Consider the following 27,209-nt stretch of genomic DNA (forward strand, 5'->3'; position numbering starts at 1 on the left):
ACACTTCCCTGAAGATGCTTCAAGTGTCTGTAGCACAAATGTATATTGTTTAGAACATCTGGCAAGTTTTGTAGGAGAACCACAGTTGAGACTCTTAGAAATCTGAAGTGTATAACTATTTTCCTATTGTAAAGTAGCCATGGCCTGCTATTGGGTATGTAGAGATTAAAAGACTAATCATGGTCCCCCAATTTAATTGTGTCTTGTGCTACTCATCATAAAGTGGGTACTAATACTGTCTAAGCCACTAAGCCATCAAGTTGGGTATAAAGAGCAACATTCCATCATAAGTTAAACGTGGCATACATTAGAGCCAACAAAATATGGCACAAGTACAAAAAGATCAAGATTCAGGTTCCCAAGGTACCTTCTACTGCTACATTGCCTCCTTTCTCTCCAACATGACTCTGATGAGTGGAAAAAACTGGTAGGCCTGGGTTCATATGATTCTGCAAAATATACTGACACTATTCAAAAGTATAGTTGAGGTATTAGAGACCCAGTGGAGAGTGGCTCTAAAGAACAGTAGTGAAGGGAAATCCTCCCAGCAGGAATATGTCAAGCAGTATACTTGAAGTTACTTAGGAGGAGAAATGGTCAGGGCAAAGATTTGCAGTGATTCATGGAGACTGGCCAGCCAAGGTGTTGGCTAGATAGTGAGGGGTGGAAGAAACTGGACTGAAACCTGGTAGGAATATTTCTGGAAATGAAATATGGATCAGCCTCCTGAAATGTGCAGGGTAGGTAAGAATAAGGACATGTAAATTCTCTGAGTATACTATGTCTGACTATGAAGAATCTCTTAATAATCAGATGGGCAATCTGATTATTCTGTGACTATTCAACCAGTCCTATTCAAAAGGCTGACTGTCCATACAGGCAGGAGGTGAGGTTACATATGGGCTCAGCAATATGGATTTCTATACATCTAGTAACCAGCAGTGAACTCGATACTGCTGTGCTTTTCTAGGAGACTCGCCAGCTACTGGATGGCAGGCTGATTACACTGGACCGCTTCTTCATAAAAAGGACAGTAATCTGTCTTCACAAGAATAGTCTATTATTCTCCATATACAATTACCTTCCAAAAAAAACAAAAAAAAACAAAAAAAAACAATTACCTTCCATGCCCATATTATTTCTACAAGAACCATTCCTGAACATACAAAAAGGCTTATTCACTGTTACGATATTCTACTTGAACTGCTTCTGAACAAGGAATTTCATTGTGCAAAGATATGTAGCAATAGCCTCATGTCCATGAAGTCACTTATCTTACCTAGTATGCCAATCCTTAAAGCAGCTGGTTTGATACAACTGTGGATCAATGTATTAATAACTCATTACAGTACCAGATGGGTGACTTTTTTTTTTTTTTTTTAAGTAGGTTACAGGCCCAATGTGGGGCTTGAACTCATGACCCTGGGATCAAGACCTGAGCTGAGATCAAGAGTTGGATACTTAACCGACTGAGCCACTCAGGCACCTTGTAATTCTGAATGGCTAATGTAAAGAATACAGTACATGCCCTGAGCCAGACACTACTTTGTGAAACTAATTCCTCCACAGTTACAATATACAGGTTGGAGAACCAAGGATAAAAATTGGAATAACATACATCTTAACTAACTACACTAACTACAATCTAAATAAAAATTTGAAAAAGAAAAAAAATTGGAGTAACTATTATTTCAATGAGCCAAGAGTGAAAATTTTGCTTCCTGTCCCTACAACTTTGGACTTCGCCAGTTTAGTTCCCCCCAAAAGAATTCCTTTGCCAAGAGACACAACCAGGGTCCCATTCAACTGGAAGCTTAAACTATCACAGATACCTAGGGTTCATCACAGCACTAAATCAACACACCAAGAAGGAAACTGCAGTATGTACTGATACAACTTAACTGTCAGTGGAAAACAGTTCCTACACTGTAACACAGAGGAATATGCCTAGAAGTCAGCAGCTTTTCTCGGCTGAGAAAACTCTTAGAACTGCCATGTCCACTGATAAACAGTCAAATGAGAAACCACAGCAACTATATTATAGGAGGAATCATTAATGGCAGTTTCTTCAGGTCAAGTAAAATCAGGTGAGGTAATGTCTAAGAAAAAACAAAACAAAACAAACAGAAGGAAGCTGTAAATATCAACCAGAGGTACAAGACTGGTTATAGAAATAGAGACTACCAAATTAAGCCTATATATATGGATGAATTTTTTATCTTTATCCCCCTCTCTCAGTATCCTACTATGTAATAAGTGTTGTGACAATTGTAGTTAACCTTATATTTCAATACTTAACCTGCAGACTACCAAAGAGAGATTGAGTCTGTGCAGAAAGATAAATGAACAGGATGGCTACAATGACTTAAGTTTGAATCTCACCTTTTGAAGAAGGTGAGACTATCTGAGGTGATATGAAAGACATAAGTTGAATCATGTCCAACAAAAACATGACATTCTAAGTGTCTCCATCTGGAAGTTCAATATGGGTAAAAGAGACACGAAGGATCCCTGAGCTGCAAATGTATATATAGTGCTAGACTATCATCATGCAGCCATTGTTCTCACCCCTCTTCTAGAATCTCATCTGCACTGTATTGCAGAGATGCGTTATTTCCCAAAATCCCTTCTAATTCCAAGTTTGCCAATAAAAAGAACATGCACAAATCGGGAAACAGAAAAGCAGTTCAGGCTTACTCTCCAAAGGTATATGCAAACAGATGAAATTTCACAGGAGTTTCCTGTCAAGTAACTGAGAACTACCCATTTTGTGTTGTGGAATGAGCCACATTACTGGAGCTTTGAAGAGACTCTTGATTGCTACAGCAGCTTTCCAGTGAAAAACGAATAACTGTCAGCTTTGGTGGGTACTTCAGCATCTCTTTTCCTGATATTTCACCCAGAGCTTTCCTGGTTTTCAGCAGTCATTCCCTTGACCTGTTCTGTAAACATTCGTGCAGGCCCTAATTTCTGTATTAAATCCTCCAAACCCCCCAGAATACATAGAGTTCCTATTTTTAAAACAGAAGGGGCGGTTTAATCAAATACCAATATATGAATATTACACAGCAGAGAGTCTACCACAAGAGACTACAGAAGCAGTAAGGCAAGAAACAGGTTAAAATATATAAGGTATACAAACCTATAAATATAGTCACTCAGAAAAATTAATGATACAACTAATTGATAATGTTCTAGAAATTGTTCGTTAGGTCATAAAACCCTCAGTGAAATTTAAAAAAAGCAGAAATACTGATCAAAAAGTAGTAACATCAGGGGATCCCTGGGTGGCTCAGCGGTTTAGCGCCTGCCTTTGGCCCAGGGCATGATCCTGGAGTCCTAGGATCAAGTCCTGCATCAGGCTCCCTGCATGGAGCCTGCTTCTCCCTCTGCCTGTATCTCTGTCTCTCTCTCTCTCTCTGTCTCTCATAAACAAATAAAATCTTAAAAAAAAAAAGGTAGTAATATCAGTCACAATATTAAACATGCAAAAAAAAAAAAAAAACCCACAAAAAAACCCGCGACTGTATAAAAACCTGGATCTTTTGAATAACACAGGGAATAACTGAAATTGTAGTATCAAGGAAGTAATAGTGCTGAAACATTTAGCCCCAATTTAGAATTCAGTCTTTACTAAGTAAGCAAGCACTGCTCAGATGAAACTGTTACCTTTCATACATACAATTTAAAAAGAATGTTTCAACAAAAGAAATTAGGAAAAAAGACTTCAAATAAACCAAAAGAAGGAAATTAATGAATTAAAAAGGAAGCCCTTGAAAACATCTGAAATTTTCAAAAAAATCTGTTTCTCTGGAAATCCATGATACTCATCCATTTTGAAAAGCCACTAATAAGCTTATGCAGTCTGTTACTTTTTTAAATGTTTGAAAGAAATGCTAACTATAAAGTAAAAGGTTAAAGTAAAAGGTTTTACTTTATAAAAATATCTCAATTACTATATTGGCCTAAGATAAGTAAATCAAGGTACTGTGATTACATATACAATTAAAACATGAATCACCAAAAAATAAATAAATAAAATTTGAATCACCAGTATTTTAATTTTATAATTACAGACTACAGTAATTCTTACCTTTTTGCTATTTGATCCTCAAGATGTTTAACTTTCTCTAATAACTCTTTCTCAACAGCTTCTTTCTCCAATTTAAACTCTTTTAAGGCAGTCTGAATAGCTTCTTCTTTTTCACAATTAAGCTTCTGAATTAACTGTTCTCTGTCTTGCTCCTTGCTCATGACAAACTTCTCTTTGTCCTTCTCAAGTTTCTGGATAATAGCTTCATACTTCTCTTCCTGTTGGGTGAGTTTTTCATCTTTTTGTTTTTCAAGAGCACTCAATTCTGCATCCAATTTACTCTGCAGTTCAACTATTTCTTCTTTCAGGTTTTTTTCTATTTCAAATGCTTGCTGATGCAATGATGTTACTTTGTTTAATTCAGCTTTAAGCATATCAGATTCTTCTTCATGTCTACTAATTAACTCTGAAATGCACTGATCTTTTTCAATTGTCATTAAAGTTCTTAGCTCTGCCAAACCCACCTGATAGTTTTCATTATTATCCTGAATCTTTTGGTTTAGTTTACTTATCTCTGTTCTCAAATTTTCTGTCTCTTGTTCAAGGAGAGATTTTAGGGTCTCCTTCTGCTGGGCTCTGCTTTCTTCTAGCAAAATTTTGATTTCATCAGTTTCTGCTTCCTTCAATGCAAGTTCAACCTCTAACTTACATCTCATGTCTGACAAATCAGAAACTTTGAGTTTTAATTCCTGTAGCTGTTGTTCTTTCTCCTGGATAACTGTGGCATGAGACTCTTGTATCTGGTCAATTCTTTGTTGATTTTCCTTTTTTAATTTCTCCAAAGACACTCTGTGGTCTGTCATAACTTTCTCAAACTCCTGTGTGTGCCTAAACTGCAGAGTGTCCTCTAACTCCTTTAGATGACTTTGCTCTAAGCACTGAAGTTCTGTCCGCAACAACTGCATCTTCTCATCATTTTCAACATGGAGCTTCTTTAAGTCTTCTAATACTATCTCTCGTGACTGTTTCAGTTCATTAATTTCACAATTTTGAGTGTGCATTATATTTTCCATTTCTAACAACTTCTGATCCTTTTCATTTTGCAAGCAGATGACAGCTTCTTTTTCATGTTTAACCAAAGCAAATTCATTATCTTTATTTTGTAAAACCTCCTCAAGGCATACCAAATCTCCTTTCAGCTTTTTAATTTTGTTTTCATTTTCTTCACTCTCCTTTATTAGTGCATCAAGCTTGCCTTCATATTCACTTTTTAAAGACTGCAGTTCTTTTTGATGTTTTTCACTTAGTGTTATTTCCAGAGAATATTTTACTTTCTCAATAATGTTTCTTATTTCTAATGCTGTACATTTTAAAGAATTTGAGAAGTCACACTGTTCTTTTTGTACAAATGTTCTGAAGTGGCAGAGGTCTTCCTTGATGGTTTGTATACTGAAATTCGAGTCTTGGGCAACAACTCGACATCTTTCCAATTGGACATTTAGAGAAGTATGATCTCCTAAATCCTCTTTACCACATATATTTGTATCCTGCATCCGTCTACTGTCTATTGCATTGATAACTGATGAATAAAGTGATTCCACCATCATTTCTGGACTCTGTGGATCACTTATAGGATTAGGAGATGATAAATTTTCTTCTATTACAAACTCATTTACAGCAGACATAAAATCTGATTCAGGACTTTCTGCTAATGAATCCAAGTCTAATGAAACTTGGTGAATAGTCTGTTCTATGTTTGGATGGGGGATAGTTTCAAAATCAAATGTATGTGCATCAATGCTATCTGGAGATAATTCTTCTAAGGGACACACTGCAGGACATAAGGGATCCTGAACAGTAAGTGGAGGAGGAGTTCTCGGTGAGGTAGTAGTTGCGATTCCTGTTGTACTTTCTATCCTTGGTGAGGAAGCCGACTGTGGGGATGTCTGACTTATGGATGCCTGAAAAAGAGAGGGACAGGCTTACAGAGCTGCAGCAACATAAACATTTTATACTAATGAAGCAAATCACTTGAAAGAACTTAATTTGCCTTTTGTTCACTCAGTAGATCTGTAATGGTCTGTGACATTTCATCCAAACTTTGTGCTGCTTTTACCAAATTATGTAGAGCGAGTACATGCTGGTGAAGAGGTTCAAAGTCACAAAGTAAGGGAACCCTGAAACAGAATACAATCAAATTAGATTTGTGATTTCGTAATGAAAAGATGGATACCTACAACCAAATATTTCAATCTATGTGAAAAATAACTATGGTTATATCTGCTTTCAATCAATACCAGAAATAGCTTAAGAGGTCTAGATATAATCATTAAAGTGATAAATTAGCAATCTCCCACAGTTACGTGTCAGAGTAATTACTTGAAAAAAATCAGTTACATGTAAGCAATTAATTTCCTTTTACTTTATCTTCATTTTCTGATTATTTGCATATTCCCCAGAAACTTCCTAAAGCAGTATAGGAAAGCCAGCCTATTCTAAAATATTTCTATATTCTGGCATCTCCTAAGACTATCAGTGCTTCTTTCCACAGCTCCAAAACAAAACATTTTAGGGTGGTAACTAAGTTAAAAATACTAGTAACATTTACCTGAGGAATGGCTGAACTTCTGAAGGACAAAATGATTGCAGAAACTGTAAATCTTTTAATGAAATATCTGGAAGTTCACAGTCAAACTTTCGAGGCTTCTGAGTCTATACAAAAAAACCAAACAAACAAACAAACAAAAAACCCAAAAAACGTACAGGACAAATTTATAAAGGCTTTTTTACTATAATTAATTTCAATATAAGAAAGAAGCAAAAATGCTATAAATTATCTACTGACATTTAAGAAATAGAATAAAATAAAAATGAACTATTCAAAAACTAACACATATACTATATTACTGAGTCTTAAATAATGGGGAACCATAGCTGTTGGTGATCAACTGATGTGACTGTTCCTCCTTTTCTCATCAGGTTTTTAAAAATGAGATGGCATCCTATCAACATTAAAGGAACCCAATTGTTTCACCAGCACATAGACTATTCCCAAATTTTTCCTTAACTTGTGACATGACCATGAAGATCTCTCTAGCCTTGGCCCTACGTCTATTCCTATCAATTAACTAACATGCGTTGTTGTTTTAAAATGGTAAAAAGGTGTTTCCTAGGTAACATTTCCTTCTTTGCCTTTCCCTTGACCTTTCCATTATATTTCCAAAAATACCTTAGTCAATTTCAGCTTCTTAAAAAGAAATGATCTGGTAAGTCCTACCATTTCTTTATAATACTGTCAAGAAATACAAATTTTAAAGTAACTCTGTTTCAATCATTACCTAAGTAGATTTAGATATCAAGATGCTCTTCATTAAACAGGGGTCCTAAAGAAATGAGTGCAGGAAACCCTATTACATTAAAAAATACATACATTTAAAGCTCTAAGAAATCCTGCAGTAAAGAAACATGTTATCTAAGTAATGCATCTGAAGAGAAAACAAAAAAACCTAAAGCACTTCCCAAACTTCTATGACCTGCAGAATCATTGGTTTCTCATGAAATAAAATGAATGGTCCCCAGTAATTCTGGTTTAAAAACACAAACTTACTTTTCAGAGTTTCAATGAAGGCCACCTGAAGAATCACCCTATTCTGATTCGTAAACAAAGGATTAAAACAAGAGTAAAGAGAATAAAAAGGGGGAGAGGACAGAAGGAAAAGAAAGGACAGGGTGGAAGAGAGAAAGAAGGAGGGGAAAGATAAAGGGAATGAGAAGACGGCGAGAGACAAACACAAAATAATAAGAAAATCTCCTACCAATTAACAGCTTAACAGTGTAGTGTGGCTTATCCTCCTATGTTATGAAAACTCTTGATCAAAAAATATGAATATATTTTCAAGTTTCATGACAACTGACTTTTAAAACCATTTTTATGTTGATAAAAGAACATTCTATGTTTCTAAAAATATCACTATTTCTCAAATAAAGGTTTGAAAACATACAAAATTCAGTCATGGTTAGAAAATAAATACGTACACAAAAGGATGGGGGCCAGGAGTCCAATCCCCTAAACAGACGATTTCTTAAAAAGGACTTCCCTGTGTAAAGAAATTAGCAATATGGTTATTTTATATTGTATTTCAGGGGAAAAAACTCTGGTTTTTGAAAAACAAATGATCAATTCTTCATATTTAAATTTTAACAATGGACTCAACTCTACAGACCTTAAAAGGAATGTTTCTCCAGATTTCAATGGTAACTAATATCACATACATGCTACATAACATACTCATATCTACAAATAAAAACATTTTTCATTAAAAATAAATTTATTAGTGCATAACACTTACTAAATAATTTCCCAAAGGATTCCCTTTTTGACTTTTCAGCTTCATATAATCGCTTTCCATCTTTGACTAAAGCACCAGCCCACTAAGAGGAGGAAAGTTTATGTTAATATCACACACCAATTCATAAAGCTCATACACAATGAAAATAGAATTTAATTTCCATACCTCCCTGTAGTGTTTTATGAACATCTTTCTCCTTACAACCTCAACAACAGCTAAGCAGTACATCTGAGGAACTGTACTAAGAGCTTCAACAATTTTGACTCTTTCTAACAGTTCTATCACAAGGCGGAGCAAAGCTTGTAATTTCTCTCCATCTTGATCAGCATGAAGCATTACAAAGCAACACCACCTATAGGATGGAATTGAGACACACAAACTCTATAAAAATGATCTAATCCCAAATTAATCAACCTATCAAGTATTTCAATATAATGATAAGGGAAAATTACTCCACTGCTTGGCAGTAACTAAAAAACCACTTCTAAACATCCAAAATTAGATGTTAGAGAAACACTTACTTCAGTCTGACATGTAGGTTATTAGCTAGTTCTTGTTTGGCAGTGGTACACTTCTGTTTAATATCCAACAGTTTTCTATGATTTTGCAACATAATCATCAACTGATTTGCATGACTCAGGCACAAATCAGGTAATACAGATGCATCCTTCAAGTTTTCAGCTCTCATCTGATTAGCTAAAAATCCCTTTGAGAGAAAATATTTTAAAGAACATTAACTTTCATGAAAGATATCAACATTCATTTAAGAGAAAACCTTTGTTATATGAACTGTTCTAACTTTTAAACAAGATTTTAAAATCTACTATCTTGAATGTAGATATGTTCATTAAAAACGATTGTTTTTAAGAAGTCTCTGCTCATCTAATTATTACATTTTCATGCAAGGAGGGAAAAAAAAGAAACCCACTGGGAAGATAAAGTAATTTATCCAAGGACATACTTTAAAAGTCAAATTAGAACTAGAACCTCTGTATCAAGGCTCCTACTATACCATGGGTCAGTCAGAGCATGACATTAAGTAAAACATGGTCACTGATTTTAAGCCATGAAATAACGGACTTAATCTAACCAATGATATTCAACAGTACTTTGTACAATTCTCCAAATGAGTAAGTCATTCCTCTCTCCAATATTTCTGAACTATATTTTGTTCCACTCTATATGTATATGTATGTGTATACATATCATTCCTCTCTCCAGTATTTCTGAACTATATTTTGTTCCACTATATATATGTATGTATACACATACACACATACACATACATGTATATATACATGCTCATGTTTTTATATATGTGTATATACATGCTCATGTTATACATGTGTCTATACATGCTCATGTATGTATACACATACACACATACATGTGTACGTATATGCTCATGTTGTTAGAACAATAACAACTTAAATATGCAATTTTACAATACCTTTTATTATTTGGTAGGAAAAATAGCTATTATATTTTTTCTTAGCTATCCTTACCTACTTGTTTTCAAAGGTGAACTCTGCATCATTTTGTTAAGAAGGGATGGTGTTTGGGCTATAAATTAAGTTAGACAGATGTGCCATATTTAAAATAAGGTAGTTTTATGTGCAAAACATTAAAAAAAAAAAAAAAAGGTACAAAGCCATCTTGATAAGCTTATTACTAAGTATTTTTATTGTATTTATAGGTTCTTTTTCCTACTCTGCTTACTAAACGGTTAGTGTGTTATAGAAGCTTTATGATTTGCATGTCTGTCTGACTGCCATACTTGCTACTGTAAATAATTATCTTTCTAGGAACTTAATATGGCCAGCAACAACATGTCTTCTAACTTTTTGGTAGTCCTCTCTCTCCTTTCTGCTTTTGTGTCTTCCTAAATTTCAAGGAAATATTTAAATTTAAATGATGTGTGTTAAAGTCAAAATCACTTTTTATCTGAAAATAAGACAATTTCAACAGTAATTTTATAACTTACTTACCTTTGAATATGCCATACGCTCCACTGTGGCTATATTTTTTCTGACTTTAAAAATAACTTACTGCTTTTATCAACTGTGTTAAAACCTTACAAGTTTAACTACTTTCTACTGAATCCAAAAAAACAAAAAACAAAAAAAAACCCCAGATAATCAATCCCCTCAAAATAAATTCTAGACCACTAATAATCTTCTGACAGGAAAAACATATACATGCAAATGTTGTTAAAAGAAAAAATATAAATCTATTTTCAATAAAATAAATTCTCTATTTGTTAAGGCATTCTTAGTATAATATTTAGACTAAGTAGAAAAATTCCTAAGAGGTACAAGCCTCTTAAAATAAGTCATAGAAATGAAAATCACAGGGAATATAGCCAACAATATTTTAATAATGTTATGGTGACAGATGGTGATTACATTTATCACAGTAAGCACTGAGTAATGTATAGAATTGTTCAGTCACTATATTGTAGACCTAAAACTAATGTTAACACTATGTCAACTGTACTTCAATTTTAAAAAGTTAAGTAAAATTTCCTTGATGTCATAGTATTAATTAATTTTTTATGTGTAAATATGAGGATTGATAGCTACATGATGTTTAAGTTTAAAAGAAAATTACATGGCTGACTGAGTGATGAGGGAAGGCAGAACTTAAGCTATACCATATCCTAATTCCGAATTTCACTAGGTTATCTAGTAAGAATTAAATAATCATGACTATATTTGAAAGAAATGTAACTTGTTAGTTATATTTACAACTACAGTATTTACAACTCCCCTCAAGCTGTATTTTGTTAACCTTTGGTTTAGGAAGCAGATTCCCTGTTTTCTTATTTTGCTGACAATCTTTAAAGATAAGAAGATTACTAGAAAAATGATACACAGTGAATAAATTTTACAACTCCCCTCAAGCTGTATTTTGTTAACTTTTGGTTTAGGAAGCAGATTCCCTGTTGTTTTCTTATTTTGCTGACAATCTTTAAAGATAAGAAGATTACTAGAAAAATGATACACAGTGAATAAATTTTCAGGGCTCCAGTGTTAATGTAGCTTCACAGATCGGTTGAAGTTTCTGTCAGGCCAGGCAGAAGGGTCTATAATGTCCTCAGAAGTGTTGTGGTTAAAAAAAAAGTTTTTTTTCTCTTAAAGCTGCCTGAACTGGTCATTAACATAGAAGATATTTAGGCAATAAATCTCCTTCCATTGTCTTTTTCCTTTTCTTTTTTTTTTTGAGAGAGAGTGTGTGAGAGAGTTTGAGAGAACAAATGGGGTAGGGGGAGAAGCAGAGGAAAAGGGAGAGAGAATCTTAAGCAGGCTCCATGCTCAGTCTGGAGCCTAATGCGGGGCTCCATATCACAACCCTAAGATCATGGCCTCAGCTGAGATTAACAGTCATAGGTTCTTCAGACTGAATGACCAAGGCGTCTCTTTTCTCTTTTCTATAAGACCGGCTAGAAGATTTAATTGCTATGTAGGTAGAAGAAACCACACAAAATTGTATTTATGTAAGATCTAAAATCAACTCCTCAAATCAATTAATCTGAATTTATCTACTTTCACCCACCACATTCTGAAGGAAATACTGATAAAAATATCTGCAATGGAAAAAATATTAGCTGTAACAAAACTAACAGATGAGATATCTGCAAATAATAAATGTGAAAGATTCAAACCAGATTAAAGAGAAGTCTAATTTCACAAACCCAAGGCTACACTAACCCAGGTTTTCAATATACATACATGTGTATGTGTATATATGTAGGTATGTATATCTACATATATATACATATATATATCTTTTTGAAAGAGAGAGGGAGGGAGGGAGGGAGGGAAAGTGGGGGACAGAGAGAGGGGGAGAAAGAATCTTAAGCAAGCTCCGTGCCCATCATGACCTGAGCAGAAATCCAGAGCTAGACCCTTAACCAACTGAGCCATCCAGGTGTCCCTCATTCAAGAAGTATTGACTGTGTACCTACTATAGTTCAGAAACCGTGATAAGGCATTGTGAATAGGGCAATGAGGAAGAGAGACTAGAGTCCTGCTGATTAGAGTTATATTCTTTCGTTTTTAATCTCTACACTCAATGTGGGGCTCAAATTCACAACCCCAAGATCAAAAGCCACATGCTCTTCCCACTGAGCCAGCCAGGTGCCCCGAAGCTTATATTCTTAAAGAAATCGCATTAAAAAAATAGTAATCACTTCAATGTAATTATGATATAGGATAAGTACAACATGCTAAGAGAAAATAAATCTGATCTGATTAAGACTGCAAAATCTGAGAAAGCTTGTCTGTGGAAGTGATGTCTCAGTTAAAACCCTTGCCGCTTTACATCTCTTGGCAGCCAAACACATAAATATAGGATTGAAAGGTTGTTCCAACAGCCACATACCATCTAACTTCAATAGGATATGGTTTGTCTCTCATGAGCCCATTTAGAATTACATTATAACCAGTTTCTCTCAGAGCCATTCACTCAGGCAAGCCCAGGTGACAACTTTTATCTTAGGGCCTCCATTGATGTCTATTTTACAGTATTATTCTGAATATTTAACAGTTATGATGTCTAAAAGTTAAATTCTATGAGTTATCGCAGCTTAAAACATTAGCAAAAGCTGCAAATAAAGCAGGGGGAAAGAAGATGGTTAGACAGGGTGCTTCAATGATCACAGGACACCAAAAATTAGTCTTCAAATTTTCACAGGAACAGAGCAGGACATGTCTACTAAATTTTTTTCAGTTTGGTTTCAAGAAAGTTTAAGGGTCAGCCCTGCTCTGTTTTTTAAAGAAAATTAAAAAATACCAGAAGCCCCTTCATCACAGCAACTACACTTCCAGAAAAATGACTTATCCTCATATTACACAACTCCATTTGCTGAATTGAATATAGATAAGGATAACAACAGCATCATATTAAAAAAAAAATTACAACCAAATGTTAAACCACTCAGTGTAGTTCCCTGACTGTAGTAGTATTACATCTACTTACACACACACTCACACATACCCTAAGAGATTTGAGAGAGCAAAGGAGAGAAAATAGATTATCTTACAGATAATCTATTACCTGTTTATTATCTATTATCTGTTTCTGTTACAGAAACAGCTATAAAGAAATCTGAAGATTTTAAAGGAATGATGAGTTCATAAAATATGAAAAAAAAAAGACCAATAAATCTGACTAGATCAAAATTTAAAATTTGTATAACAATCTTTATAACACTATCAACAAAGAGATAGTATCTGTGGGACGCCTGGGTGGCTTATTCAGTTAAGCGTCTGCCTTTGGCTCAGGTCATGATCCCTGGATGCTGAGATTGAGCCCCGCATTGGGCTCCCTGATCGGTGGGAGCCTGCTTCTCCTTCTACCCCACTTGTGCTCTCTCTCACTCTGTCAAATAAATAAAATCTTAAAAAAGAGAGAGATAGTATCTGTATTATTTACAATACACAAAGGATTATCCAGACTATAATAAATTCTTACAGAAACATTAGGATAAAAAAATTGGCAAATGACATTTCAGAGGAAATAGATGGCAAACACTGATATAAAGTAAACTGTTCTCAATTAATGAGAAGAGTGTTGACAGATTTTTCCTTTACGGAGGATATATTATTACACATTACTAATTAATATTTAAAATGCACAAACACCCTAATTCAGCAATCCCATTACAGTGATCGTCCCTAAAGAAATACTAGGCCATGCACATAAAGATAGAAATGTACTGGCATATTAGAACAATGTTTGTAACAAGAAAATCTGGAAGCAACCTAAATGACCATCAAAAGAAGTCTTGTTAAATAAATTATGTTTGATTCATTTTATTGAGGGTTTTGTCAAAGAAACAACAAAAAAACATCAGGAATTCAGAGCTATCTCATGTAATGGTAAACTATAATTTAATGGTTATGTCCTGTGGCATTCCTGTTACTAGAGACCTAAGAAAGCAGTGAAGGACAAGGGCCAGGACCTAGGAGGTGGAAGAAACCTGGGGAGGCTAGTTAAGCAACCAGCAATGCTTTCTCTAGAGACAAGTGTGGATTCTTGAAGAGCAGCCCAAGGCTAAGAATTAAAAAAAAAAAAAAAAAAAAAAAAAGCAATCCTTTGACATCCTCAAGGAGCTAACAAATAAAAAAACTGGAGATCAGTGCCAACCAAAGGAAGACAATGGAACACATTTTGTATTAGTATCCCAAAAAGCTATATTCTATGGAGTAAAGTTTACAAAAAGTAGACTGGCCATCACAAACACTGGAAGACCAATTTTCAATCACCTAAATCCCTAAAATTGAATTAAAATGATATGTTTGTAATAGCCCTTACCATATGAAAACAAATTTTCTCCAAAAGTGTTATGTTAAGCTTTGTATTTCCTTGGCCTTTCTGATAAAAAATAATTAGGCACACGAAAAGGCAAAACCACAAGAATGAAAACTATAGGAATAGCCACACACACACACACACACACACACACACAGGCACAAGTAATAGGCTTAACAGAGACTTTTAAATTACTACATGGCTAATGTGATCAGAGATGATGGATGAGACTATCTTGTTAGATAAATTGAAACTATATAAACAAAGAATCAAATTAAAATTGCAGAGCTAAAAAATAAAAACTATCAATCAATAAATGAGTTTTTATTTTTATTTCTTAAATATTTATTTATTTATTCATGAGAGACACAGATTGAGAAGAGAGGCAGAGACATAGGCAGAGGGAGAAGCAGGCTCCTAGCAGGAAGCCCGATGCGGAACTCAATCCCGGATCCGGAGATCACGACCTGAGCTAAAGCTGAGCCTCCCAGGCGTCCCAATAAATGAGTTTTTAATAACAGCTATTCACAGCTAGAAAAAAAAAATAATCTGCAATGATGGGAAATAAAGGAAACAAGGGTAAAAGAATAAGATGAAAGGTCTAATACATATATAATTGGAATCAATGAAGGAGAAGGAAAAGAGTAAGGCAAAGGCAAAATCTGAAGAGAAACTGGGAATTTTCCAAGATATGCCATTAAGCCACAGTAGTACTACAATCCCAATGCAGGAGAAATACAAAGAAAACTACATCTTGTATTATAGTAAAAACTGTTAAAAACCAAACCAAAGGGCAGCCCCGGTGGTGCAGAGGTTTAGCGCCGCCTGCAGCCCAGGGTATGATCCTGGAGAACCAGGATCGAGTCCCGCATTGGGCTCCCTGCATAGAGCCTGCTTCTCCCTCTGCCTGGGTCTCTGCCTGCCTGTGTGTGTGTGTGTGTGTGTGTGTGTGTGTCTATGAATAAATAAATAAAATCTTAAAAAACAAACAAACAAACAAACCAAAGGGATGCCTGGGTGGCTCAGCAGCTGAATGTCTGCCTTCGGCTCAGGGCAGGATCCTATCTGGGATGCTTCTCCTTCTGCCTGTGTTTCTGCCTCTCTCTCTCTGTCTCTCATGAACAAATAAATCTTTAAAAAATAAATAAATATAAATAAAATAAATAAAAACCAAACTAAAGGCAATGTGTTAAAGGAAATCACTGACAGCCTAGATTCTATATCCAGAGAAAATATCCTTAAGAAATAAAAGGTGATTTAGGGACGCCTGGGTAGCTCAGCGGTTTGGCGCCTGCCTTCGGCCCACGGCATGATCCTGGAGACCTGGAATCGAGTCCCACATCAGGCTGCCTGCATGGAGCCTGATTCTCTCTCTCTGCCTGTGTCTCTGCCTCTCTCTCTGTATCTCTTATTAATAAATAAATAAAATCTTTAAAAAATGCTTTAAAAAAAAAAGAAAGAAAAGGTGATTTAGAGAGATTTTCAAATGACAAAAACTAAATTTGCAACTAAAGGATACTATCGTTTTAATGCATATCAAACTTAGAAGGATGCATGTGTAACATAAAAGGGAAAAAGCTGATATGGAAAACAGAATAATAAGTAATTCTTTTTTTTTACGATTTTATTTATTTATTTGAGAGAGAGAGCACAAGTAGGGGGGTTAGCAGAGAGAGAGGAAGCAGCAGACTCCCCACTGAGCAGGAAGCCCAATGTGAGGCTCGATCCTATGACTCTGGGATCATGACCTGAGCTGAAGGCAGAGGCTTAACTGAGTGAGCCACCCAGGTGCCTGAATAAATAATTTTTAATGATAAATTTTTAAATAAAAAAGGAAATTTTTATCAAGAGACAGCAAGTAATGGGGAGTGGGCAGAAGGAGGAGATAACCTTAAGCAGGCTCCACGTCCAGTCCAAAGTGGGGCTCAATCTCAAAAACCTGAGATCATGACCTGGGCTAAAATCAAGAGTCAGACACTTAACTCTGAGCTACCCAAGAACCACGCCAATTTTTAAATTTTAATTTTAATGATAAAAATAATCCAAAGGGGAAAAGTAAAAAGAGATATGATTGGAAGAAAAATTGGAAATAGTACAATTAAAAACAAATACTCAGCAATTATATTAAATAAATCGACTAAATATTTCAATCAAAAAATTTTTCACCTTACTTTGAGGCCATCATAAACTTGATGCCCAAACTTGAGAAATATATACCAAATGAATAATACACACACACGTCAACATAATTCAGTTTGCCAAAATGCTAAACTCAATCCAAAATTAATTAAGAAAGACAATATATTATGACTATGTTGAGTTTCTTCCAAGAATCCCAAGGAGGCTCAAGATTAAAAGTAGACTATAACATTCGTAATCCGATAAGGGCCTTCTATTAACACAAAGAGAAAAAACTAGCTACCAGAAACATTATAATTGTGAAATACTACTTTCTATAGATCAGGAACTAAACAAAGGGACCCACTATAACAATCTACTCAGTGCTGGTACTAGGATTCTCAGTCAGTGCAAGAGGGTAGGATAAAGGGGTTCAGTTCACAATAAGATGGCTAGACCCAAAATCAGGAGAAAAAAAAAAAAAAGAGTCTGAGAATTACAGATGAATTCAATTAGGAAACTATAAAAATGCAATAAATATTTTTAAATTTATTTAAAAAGAATAAAGCAAGGACATACACGTTTTATCTACCTACACACAGTGTAATGCCATGCAGGTAAAATAAAACATTTGCAACCAATAAGATGATTTGTATGTTCTAATGTTAAGAGTACAATCAGAGGAAAAATACTGGCAGAGGAAAGTTAAACTAGAAAAGTGTACATCTCAATCAAGATTATACAAGTTAACTCTTTTGCTGTTTTGCCAGACTGAGTGGAGGACAAAGTCACTAACGTGGCAGAAAATGTGTAGGCTAATCACTCTTAGCAACTCCATCACTTTCTTTTGGTTATAAATCTGAGAAGAGAGGTCTTGGAATACTGCATTAAATGAGACCTAAAAACCTAAGTATTAGTAATCTCTAAGATTTCGTATTTTCTTCCTGTCCTTAACAAATCTCACTAATTCTTTTTCAGTTTTCTGAGGGGGAGAGCAGGAAGTACTTAAATGTTTAGTACAATGACTACTTTCTGTTTTTTTCCACAGCTGCTCACAGCATTTTCACAGTTTATCTTTTACTTACTACCTAAAGTGGCCTCAGCTCACTTTATCAAACATGAACATTAAGAACTTGTCTTAAAATACATGGAAACAATATTATTGCATTAACAATAATTAAGGATGAGGTAAAATGATGGTGTACAACAAACTGATATTACATATAAAATATTGGTATAAAGAAACTATGAATTGCTTTTTCTGAGAGAAGTTTGAAATGAGCACCTGAGCAAGTTCCTTCTGTTCATTCACTAGTCGGCTGCAGCTAGCAATCATCTGGTCCAGGGCATAGAGCCGGTCTTCAAGTCCTTTAATGGCTTTCATATTCTGATTATCAAGTTTGGCAATAGTTTGACGGCACTCTGCTATAAATGGTCGAATAATCCTTGGATCAAGCTAAATGACAACAAAACATATGAATGAAGTTTTTAGCAAATAGTTAATATATTTCTCACTATTTTGATACACAGCTTCAGAGGAAAGAAAATGAAAAACATAGAAAAGTAAAAGCACAGGAAGTCTAAGTTATACTTCCACAAAACTGGGAGGATAGTTATGTTAATAAAAAATTACTGATTATATCAGAATCCATAATTAGGAATACAGTGCCAGGAACTATAATCTTCCGATCAATGCCACAATTTAATCAATCTTCCGTGTCACAGAGAAAATGTTATCTTTAAGGTCTTATAAAGTAAAGCAGAGTTAAAACACGTTCTTTGGTCATTGTCTTAAAACTCTAATTTCCCTCAAAACAAGGTCAAGTTCCTTCCTTCCTGGAGGTATCTTTATTTTCAGTCTCTATCTCCTAAAGGAATTTGCTTGATCAACCCAACTTTCTTACTCTTCAATCTCTCCTATTCCCTGGCTTACATCCACAAATTTTCTGGAAATCATGGAACCTAACAAATTTGTCTCAACACTCTTCCCCTTTCCTTGAAAGAATACATTGGCAGTGTTTTTGCATGCAGTCTCCACAAAAACCACTCTGCCGAAGATCACCTATAACCAACCTCCTTTCACTTGAAGTTCGTATACATTGAAGACAACCTCTCACAAACACTGGAAGCTTTGGGGCATTACCTCACGGATTCCTCCACAGTACCCTTCTTTGGCTCCTTTTCCTGTCTAATCCATGAATACAGATAATTCAGAAGGACTTTGTGCTTAGCCCATTTGTACTATTTCTTATATGATTTCAGCATAAGCATAATTTCTATGCAATCCCAACCCTTTTGTAATCCCTGATCCTCCTCACAGATTTTCAGCTTGTGTTTCTGATCACTTCTTTATACCTCCACAGGAGTATCAACCTGTTATCTTCTACTATTAACTCATTACAGTTGTCTCCTGTTGAGATCCCTAAATGGCTTTCTTCTGCCCACTATGACATCTAAAAAACACAGCATACAGTACAGCCTCCAGTGACTGGATACTAGTAAATTTTTCCAAACCTATCCTCTTTTCAAACTGAATTGCCCATTACATCCAGACAAACCCTGTATTTCTCTAGCTCTAATCTTTCTTCAAACTGATCATTCTACCTAGGTGTTTGAAAGGCCATCTCTGTCTCTATGTAAGGGTCCTAGTCAAATACTGCCTCCTTCTTGATGCCCTCCCTTATCTCTACAATCAAAGGACCGTACAATATTTAATGGACAGTGTTTGGTACACAAAGAACATACAAAAGCCATTAAAACTGAACTACTACTTTATTGTTATCCATAGTCCAATTTAATTAATAAGAGGCTGCACATTTGCATCACTACAAAAAAGCTAACAGAGCCACTACTTAAATACTGGCAGCGGTAGCCCAATACTAACAAAAACCATACGTATGTTAACATTTTCTCACTTTTCTTAACTTCATGGTAACTGAGTTCAATCTGCACACATTTCTGGTCCAAAGTACTGTACAAACCAAGATTGGCTTTAAATCACTAAGGTGATAAAGGGCTAGGAATGAGGATTAAAACGGATTCAAATTTTTAGCTCATGCAGAATTATAACTACACATGGACTTCACATGGCAATGATTTAAAGAAGAAAAAACAAACCCAAAACCAGGGCTCCTGATTATGATAGTTTGTATTTCATAATTCATTGAAAGTATAATACAACAACACTGACAACGTGGAAGACTATTTTGTGAATCACCTGAGTACAGATTATATAACCTGACTTCCTAAAAGCTGATTCTAATTAATATTTTATTTGCCTCCAAGTAATAAAAATTAAAATTTCCAAAGAGTCACTGGAGAATTTTTTTAAAATACATATTTCAAACCACAGATTTCTATTAATTATTTAGGAAATTTTTAGTAACTGAACACAGTGCTATGCTACTTTTTTACTCTTGGGTTTTTCCATTGATATTTACAAAGATTAATGTTACTGTCATCTTAGAAGAAACTGAAAATTTTCTTACCCTTTCCATTCTTTCCATCCCACCTCTAAATCCACACCCACTGCACAGAGCAAACAACAGTAATTCTATAAGATCACAAGAATCCTGAACAAAACACTAAAACAAGATTCAATAAATTATGCTGGTATTAATCTGGACAGCTTAGAAATGAGCTAAATGCACATATTTCCAATTACCAATTTCCAATGTCAGATATATGAATGTTTTCCTTTTCTATTTTTTTTTAAGATTTTTTATTTATTTATTCATGAGAGAGAGAGAGGCAGAGACACAGGCAGAGGGAGAAGCAGGCTCCATGCAGGGAGCCTGATGTGGGACTTAATCCCGGGACTCCAGGATCACACCCTGGGCTGAAGGTGGCGCTAAACCACTGAGCCACCTGGGGCTGCCCGAAAGTTTGCCTTTTATAGTATAATCTGAACCAGAATATCCAAGACTCATTCTAATTATGAATATACTACAACCCAAGAAAATATGTGAATACACAAAAATGTAGGAACAATTCTAAATTTTTCTCAGTATAGGAGAGAAAAGGTCATGAAAAAGCCACCAATCTACCCAAGTATTATGAAACAGAATATTCAAATGATAGATGGATGGTGATACAGATAATAAATGAATGGCAGTGCTAGGATATGAGCCCTTATGTTGCCCAATCTTACGCAAGTTCCATAATACCTATGTCTTGACTAGTTTTTTGAAAAAGATCTTAGATTATGGCAATTGGAAATACATGTTACAAAGATGCTGAAACTGGGATTACTATGTAAAAATGATGGCTTTAAACAGGATTTTTTAATAGAAAATCAAACCTTGGAGCATTTTAAAATTCACTGGCAAATAGCACACTACTACTATCAGATAATCAAGCAGGTGAGTTATATGTAACTATGTAATACACATGAGATAAATGGAAGGCATCTCTGATGAGAAGTTCCATACTCAGTTTATTCTATCTTTAGAAATGCTATAGTGGTATTAAGAATAAATATATAAAACTACCAAGAGGAGAAAAATATTAATCTAATAAAAAATCATGACAAAGTACTGTTTATTATGCAGTGTATCGTATTACTGTAACATCCTACACTGTAATATATAGGCAGAAATATATAAATTCTTCAGAATGTATTATCATTCCTTTTCACAAGTTTTTAAGCTGACACGCACAACTTAAGAGTGCTGTATTACAGACAGTATTTTAAACTATGCTACCTCATTTTATATCAAGTGACTATAACCAAATAAAAATTTATATTATGCTTTCAAAATATAATGGTCATGTAATGTATCACAAAGACCCTTGGTATACACTATGAAAGTAAACATTAACTTAGGTCAGTAATGTGACACCTTAGTAATAATACTATAGCTAACTTCCGTTTTCTGTAGATATAAATTCCTGTGGAATTTCATTAAGCCAGAGAAGAATCATTGTTTATTTTCTCTTGTCATGAAAAGTGAATAAAAATTGTATGGCTGTGCTGGATTTCACTTAAACATGCAAATGGAAAGCCAACTTACAGTTCTTTTAAAAGGGGGTTCTCCTCAGTCTACAGCCCTATTCTCTAACTCATGCAGAAATACACACACACACACACACACACATATATATACCTCAATTATTCTATTTACAATCATGTGCTTGACTTTCCACAATCATAGGTTATAAGTTTTAGGCTACTAACATGTCAACAATTTAAATAGGAACACTAGTTTTCAATCCTTTTAGGTAGCAATCTTTGCATAATATATTACACACTCCCATGCCCTGGCAAATGTCTTTATTGAAGCTGTCTTTAATGACAAATAAATGGCCAAAAAGAAATGCCTCCTTTAAAGGATTTCATCAAGGAAGTAGAAATTTAAAGAATAAGAAGAAACCTAGGATTTATTTAAGTTTTCCATTTTGAAAGGTATGTGTTATTTCCAGGCATCCCAAACAATGCACTGCCTTCCTCAGTATTCAAAGATCAAGTCTCTTTTCCAATGGAGTGCCCTTTAAAAAAAGATGAACTATCCTGCCCATCATCTTTAGACAACAGCAAACTTCAAAATATTATCTTATCTCTGTGTAAGTGAAATATGTGTCCCATCAACTTTGACTTCAAAGATTTTCTAGCAGCTTACGGATCATGTTATTTTTTTTTAAAGATCTACTTATTTTAGAGAGAGAGCGGAAGCTCCTCCTTGACGTGGGGTAAGGGGGGGCGGGGAGAAGGAGAGAGGAATCCCGTGCAGACTCCCCACTGACCATGGAGCCTAACACAAGGCTTGATCCCAGGACTCTGAAATTGTGACCTGAGGTGAAATCAAGAGTCGGCTTAATCAACTGAGCCATCCAGGGACCCCTGGATCGTATTTTAAGAGATATTTACTCCCCAGACCTAAATGTTTTCCTAATATATTTGGGGAAGAACTTATTAATCTAAAATACAAGCTCACTATAATTTACAAAATACAACTCAGACCACAATATTGAAATTTTGAATTTTAAAATATCTCAGGCAGATAAAGTATTTAAAACTTCTTTTAAAAGGAAGAAGTTCCTTTTAGGAGGAATGGTGATTAGAAAGATGCACACCAGATTTTCAGGGAGATGAAAGTGTTCAGTATCTTCCTTTGGGTGGTCATTACTTCGTGACCTAACCGCTCAAGAACCTGTATATTTCACTGACCATAAATCATTCTCGCTGCTAAAAAAATATTTTTAATATTTTTAATTTTGTAAAAAACAAAATTCTTTAATATTTTCCAAAAGACCTTCCAAGTTCTATAGAATTTGTAAATGTGAACATCTGATCCATTATTAAGTTAACTTTTAAAAATATGGTAGGCTAGAGGTGGCCATTTCTATTTACCTATTTACTTATATTTAGAGAGTGCTATGTATTTAAGGCACAAGAATGAAAACATTAAGACTGCACAAGTTTTACTTAACAGATGAAAGAGCCTAACTGTAAGAACAAATTAGAGGATAGGAGATATTAGCATATCTACATACGTTACAAGTTCAGAAAAAAAACATATTTATTTCAAAGTGCTACCACCAAAATCTACACCATTTGAGTAGGCACTTCAAGGTTCTGCAGTGCAGTAGAAATTTTACATATATGACCTCTAAGAGTCTTCACAAATTTACTATTAATTCATAAATAAGGTTACAAAGGAAAAGATTTAATCTGTCCAAGGCTTTTACAAGATGATTTTACATAATCCTTGGTTTTGAAGTCTTACACCAAGGCTCATTATTTCCACTATAATAATATTACCATTCTCAAGTTTATAAAATATTTAGTATAAATAACAGTTGAAATGACATAAGAAATATTAAATTGACATGACTTACTCTGCTCATGGAATCAAAGCATTTCCTGACCAACGATTCCACATCATTAGGTCTATCTTGAACATTTATCCAGTCTAACAAAGAAACATTAAAAAAAGGCAGATCACCGTCTTTAGCATCTACTGAAGTTTCATCCTGCTGGACAGTATTTTGACAAGATTCCCTAATTTCTTTTCCAATTTCAGCATCTGTGGTATCTGGGGCTATATGTTCCACTGACTTGTGAAATGAGGTTAACAAGGATTGGTTAGTTGCTCTAGGCATATCAGGAGAAAGCACCAGTTCAGTGGAGGTTTTCATTTCAGCCTTTTCTGAGCCTTCATGTTCAGGTAAAGAATCCAGTCTTCCCAAACATTCCCTGTAACTATGTCTGGTTAGGCACTCCAACAGTGGAATCTTGGCCATTACTGAAACCGCAGTTCCTAAACTTAAAACACAAAAGATCTGTCAGTAAAATTATGGGACCACTCTAATTAGAGATTAGCATCTTGAAAGAAATAGCATTCAATTATTATACACATAAATATTTACCATTACTATAATGCATATAGTTATGGTTCTTTAAAAGAAACCTAGTTAGACAGAAAAGGGTTATCATTAACACATTGAAATTTCACTCTCAAGTAAAGGGAGCCAGCTTATACTAAAGAAGTAGACACTTGGTTTTCATCAAACCTTAAGATATAAAAAATTCAACTTTACAAAAAAGATTTACGAAAGCAGTCCCCTAAAGTATGACGTTAAATCAATCAAGTATTTTTTGATAATTTTATTCTGTGCTTTCAACTTAACAATCCTAATAAAGATTAAGGTAACTCTCACATTCATTACACCCTACAGACAGGTAGATATATGTTGTCAAAAGGCACTGGGGGAGATGATATCAATGACTTGATTTATGCAAAAACATTTGTGAAGGGGCTTAGGCTCGTACACAAAATTATATCTAAAATAACTTCCCAAATAAGAGTTACTTGAAAATGTTGTTGTATACTCTTTCTAGTCTCAAATAATCATTCCCTTTCTTCCCAAGATCAGTTCCATTGGCAACACCAAAACCTAATTCATACTACAAAACAGAAAAATTTGAATAAGGTTCATTTTAATTAAAATGATGTTATTCCCCTCCAAGTCAAAGTAATAAAAAATATAAAAACTAAAAAATGACTGTAAAATGTGGAAAGCATACACAAAGACAACAGAGGGCTATATTGGTACTGAATCATTACTATATTTTTAGATTCATTATAGCTCTTTTAAAAAACAACCACTGACTATCAGATGTGCTTATTTGCATAGAACCAGAAAGCCATCAAAATGGCTTCTTTCCATCTTAGCAAGCCTATATCCTAGAGCAATATTTAAAAAGGAAAATAAAAATTTCCTTGATTGATGAATATTGAAAAAATTTCCATTTCTGTCAGATGTGTTATATTTATATTTTGCCTTTATTGTGAAGTTGATAGCAGGGCAAGAAGGAGGCAAAGACTCTTGAGTTTGTAAATGATTTAGAAGAATTTTGAGCCCTTTACATAAAACAAGATAAGAAAAAGAAATGTGGGAGATCCATAAATAGGATGTAAATAAAACTGACCATAATTAAAAAATTTTAGAGTCTATAAAAGTCATCATAAAAGTCTCAAAAAGTGAAGAATTATAACAATTAGAAATGAAATCACATTTACTAAACAACTGATAAATTGCCAAAGTATTTTAAACAAACATCTTATTATCCATTTTAAAAGCAAACATACTGAGTAAGTTTTAACTTGATGTCTTCTATGGATTGCAGATAATTTGAATAAATACTTTCAAACTTGAAAAGTAGTTTTTGGTATGAATTTGAACAGTCCTCCAGATTGGCCATGATTGCAGCCCAGCCTTGGTGTTGAAGATGTTCATCATGGACCAGACCTTCACAGAAAGAGCAAAGTTTCTTGGCAACTTCATACATTTCCTATATTGAAAGTGAAGAAACACAGTAAAAGAAGGTAATGTTTGTATGCACATGTTTGTGTATATATATATATATATATATATATATATATATATATTTACCTGTATGTATGAACATAGCCTAAATATATTTTCAACAAAGCACTGACAAGGGAATATTTTAAACAAAGCACCGACAAGGGAATGTTTCAGTTTATCTTAAGTGGTTCTGCTTGTTGTTATGACACTAAGGAAGAAGAACTTCTAACTCAATACTGCTGGAAATATATATTGGTGGAATACCTATAGACGGCAGTTCAGCAATAACTATCTAAAGTAAAATGGTGTCTATTGTTTGGCAGCATGATTCACCTTGTAGAAATTTACCCAATAAAAGCTTAAGCAAATAAGCAAAAATACTAAAAGGTTCTTTTTTTCTTAAGATTTTATTTATTTATTCATAAGAGACAGAGAGAGGCAGAGACATAGACAGAAGGAGAAGCAGGCTCCCTGAGGGGAGCCTAATGCCGGACTCGCCCCCAGAAGCCCGGGATCATACCCTGAGTCAAAGGCAGACACTCAACCACTGAGCCACCAAGGTGCCCTTAAAGGTTCTTTACTTCAACTATAAAAAAAAAGTCTATCAAGAAATTATGTGCATCTATACAACAGAATTTATCTAACATTAGATATTTAAGATGAAAAAGATATATTTATAAAAATAGGAAAAGATCAATACACAGCAAATTTAAAAGGTAGGCTAGATTCATAAAATGAATTTTCTACATTTACTACTACTATATGACAAATCAGTTATAGGTGACCCTACAGACCTAAATGTAAGGTTTTTTGTTTTTGTTTTTACAAAAGGGGTAGATGAGGGATGCCTGGGTGGCGCAGTGGTTGAGCTCTGCCTTTGGCTCAGGGCATGATCCTCGAGTCCTGGGATCGAATCCCACAGCAGGCTCCAGGCAGGATCCCAGGAGGGGCAGTGATGCCCCCAGGCTCCCAGGGGCACTAACAGAGGACCTGCACCCCGGGGGAGAGCACCCCACACACCGCGGCTGAGCTCCATAAAGGGCTGGTGCGTGCCTGGCGGGGCCTCGGGAGCAGCTCGGATGGCGGCTCCGCGCAGAGGCGGCTGCGCGGCCCCGGGAGCAGCTCAGGTGGTGGCTCTGCATGGAGGCGGCTGCGCGCCCCTGGGAGCGTGGTGCAGGCCCCAGAGCCCAGGGTGCTGGGGGAACACAGCCCAACATCCAGCGCTCTCCCTGAGACAGATGGAAGCCAGGAGAACACAGGGCAGCAAGGATGCTCCAGCCTCCAGGCCCCCCCCACCCCGAGCTACAGGCCCCCTAAAGACGGAGCTACCGTAGTTACTGCGGGAGCTGACTCTAGGGATGAAGAGCTGGCCGCCACCACTTTTGTTGTTCCCCCTGGGGTCATCCTGTACCTGGGACTGAGCAGGGGCCTCACAGGATAAAAAGCTCCCACTGAGCCGTGCACCTGGCAGGGGGCTGGGCAGCTCCCCCAGGTGCACACACCTGAGAATCAGCACAGCAGGCCCCTCCCCCAGAAGACCACCTGGAAGGACAGGGGAAAGCAATTTATTCAGCAAGCAGCAC

At 35.3% G+C, this 27,209-nt stretch overlaps 1 protein-coding gene across 4 annotated transcripts in view; it reads right to left on the reverse strand.

Annotated features, from left to right (window-relative positions):
* RB1CC1 (RB1 inducible coiled-coil 1) overlaps positions 1-27,209 on the reverse strand; it is a 98,089-nt gene that overhangs the window by 29,827 nt on the left and 41,053 nt on the right. For all 4 annotated transcript variants that reach the window (XM_025477730.3, XM_025477729.3, XM_025477727.3 and 1 more), the window contains 10 exons: positions 25,407-25,609; positions 23,653-24,079; positions 18,101-18,271; positions 8,904-9,088; positions 8,548-8,734; positions 8,383-8,464; positions 8,069-8,130; positions 6,642-6,745; positions 6,084-6,210; positions 4,094-5,994 (listed from right to left, as the gene is read on the reverse strand). In XM_025477730.3, the coding sequence (XP_025333515.1) occupies positions 4,094-5,994; positions 6,084-6,210; positions 6,642-6,745; positions 8,069-8,130; positions 8,383-8,464; positions 8,548-8,734; positions 8,904-9,088; positions 18,101-18,271; positions 23,653-24,079; positions 25,407-25,609 (3,449 nt within the window). The remainder of the gene's footprint in view (positions 1-4,093; positions 5,995-6,083; positions 6,211-6,641; positions 6,746-8,068; positions 8,131-8,382; positions 8,465-8,547; positions 8,735-8,903; positions 9,089-18,100; positions 18,272-23,652; positions 24,080-25,406; positions 25,610-27,209) is intronic.

Source organism: Canis lupus, chromosome 29 (genome assembly GCF_003254725.2).
Source record: "Canis lupus dingo isolate Sandy chromosome 29, ASM325472v2, whole genome shotgun sequence".
Lineage (NCBI taxonomy): Eukaryota > Metazoa > Chordata > Mammalia > Carnivora > Canidae > Canis > Canis lupus.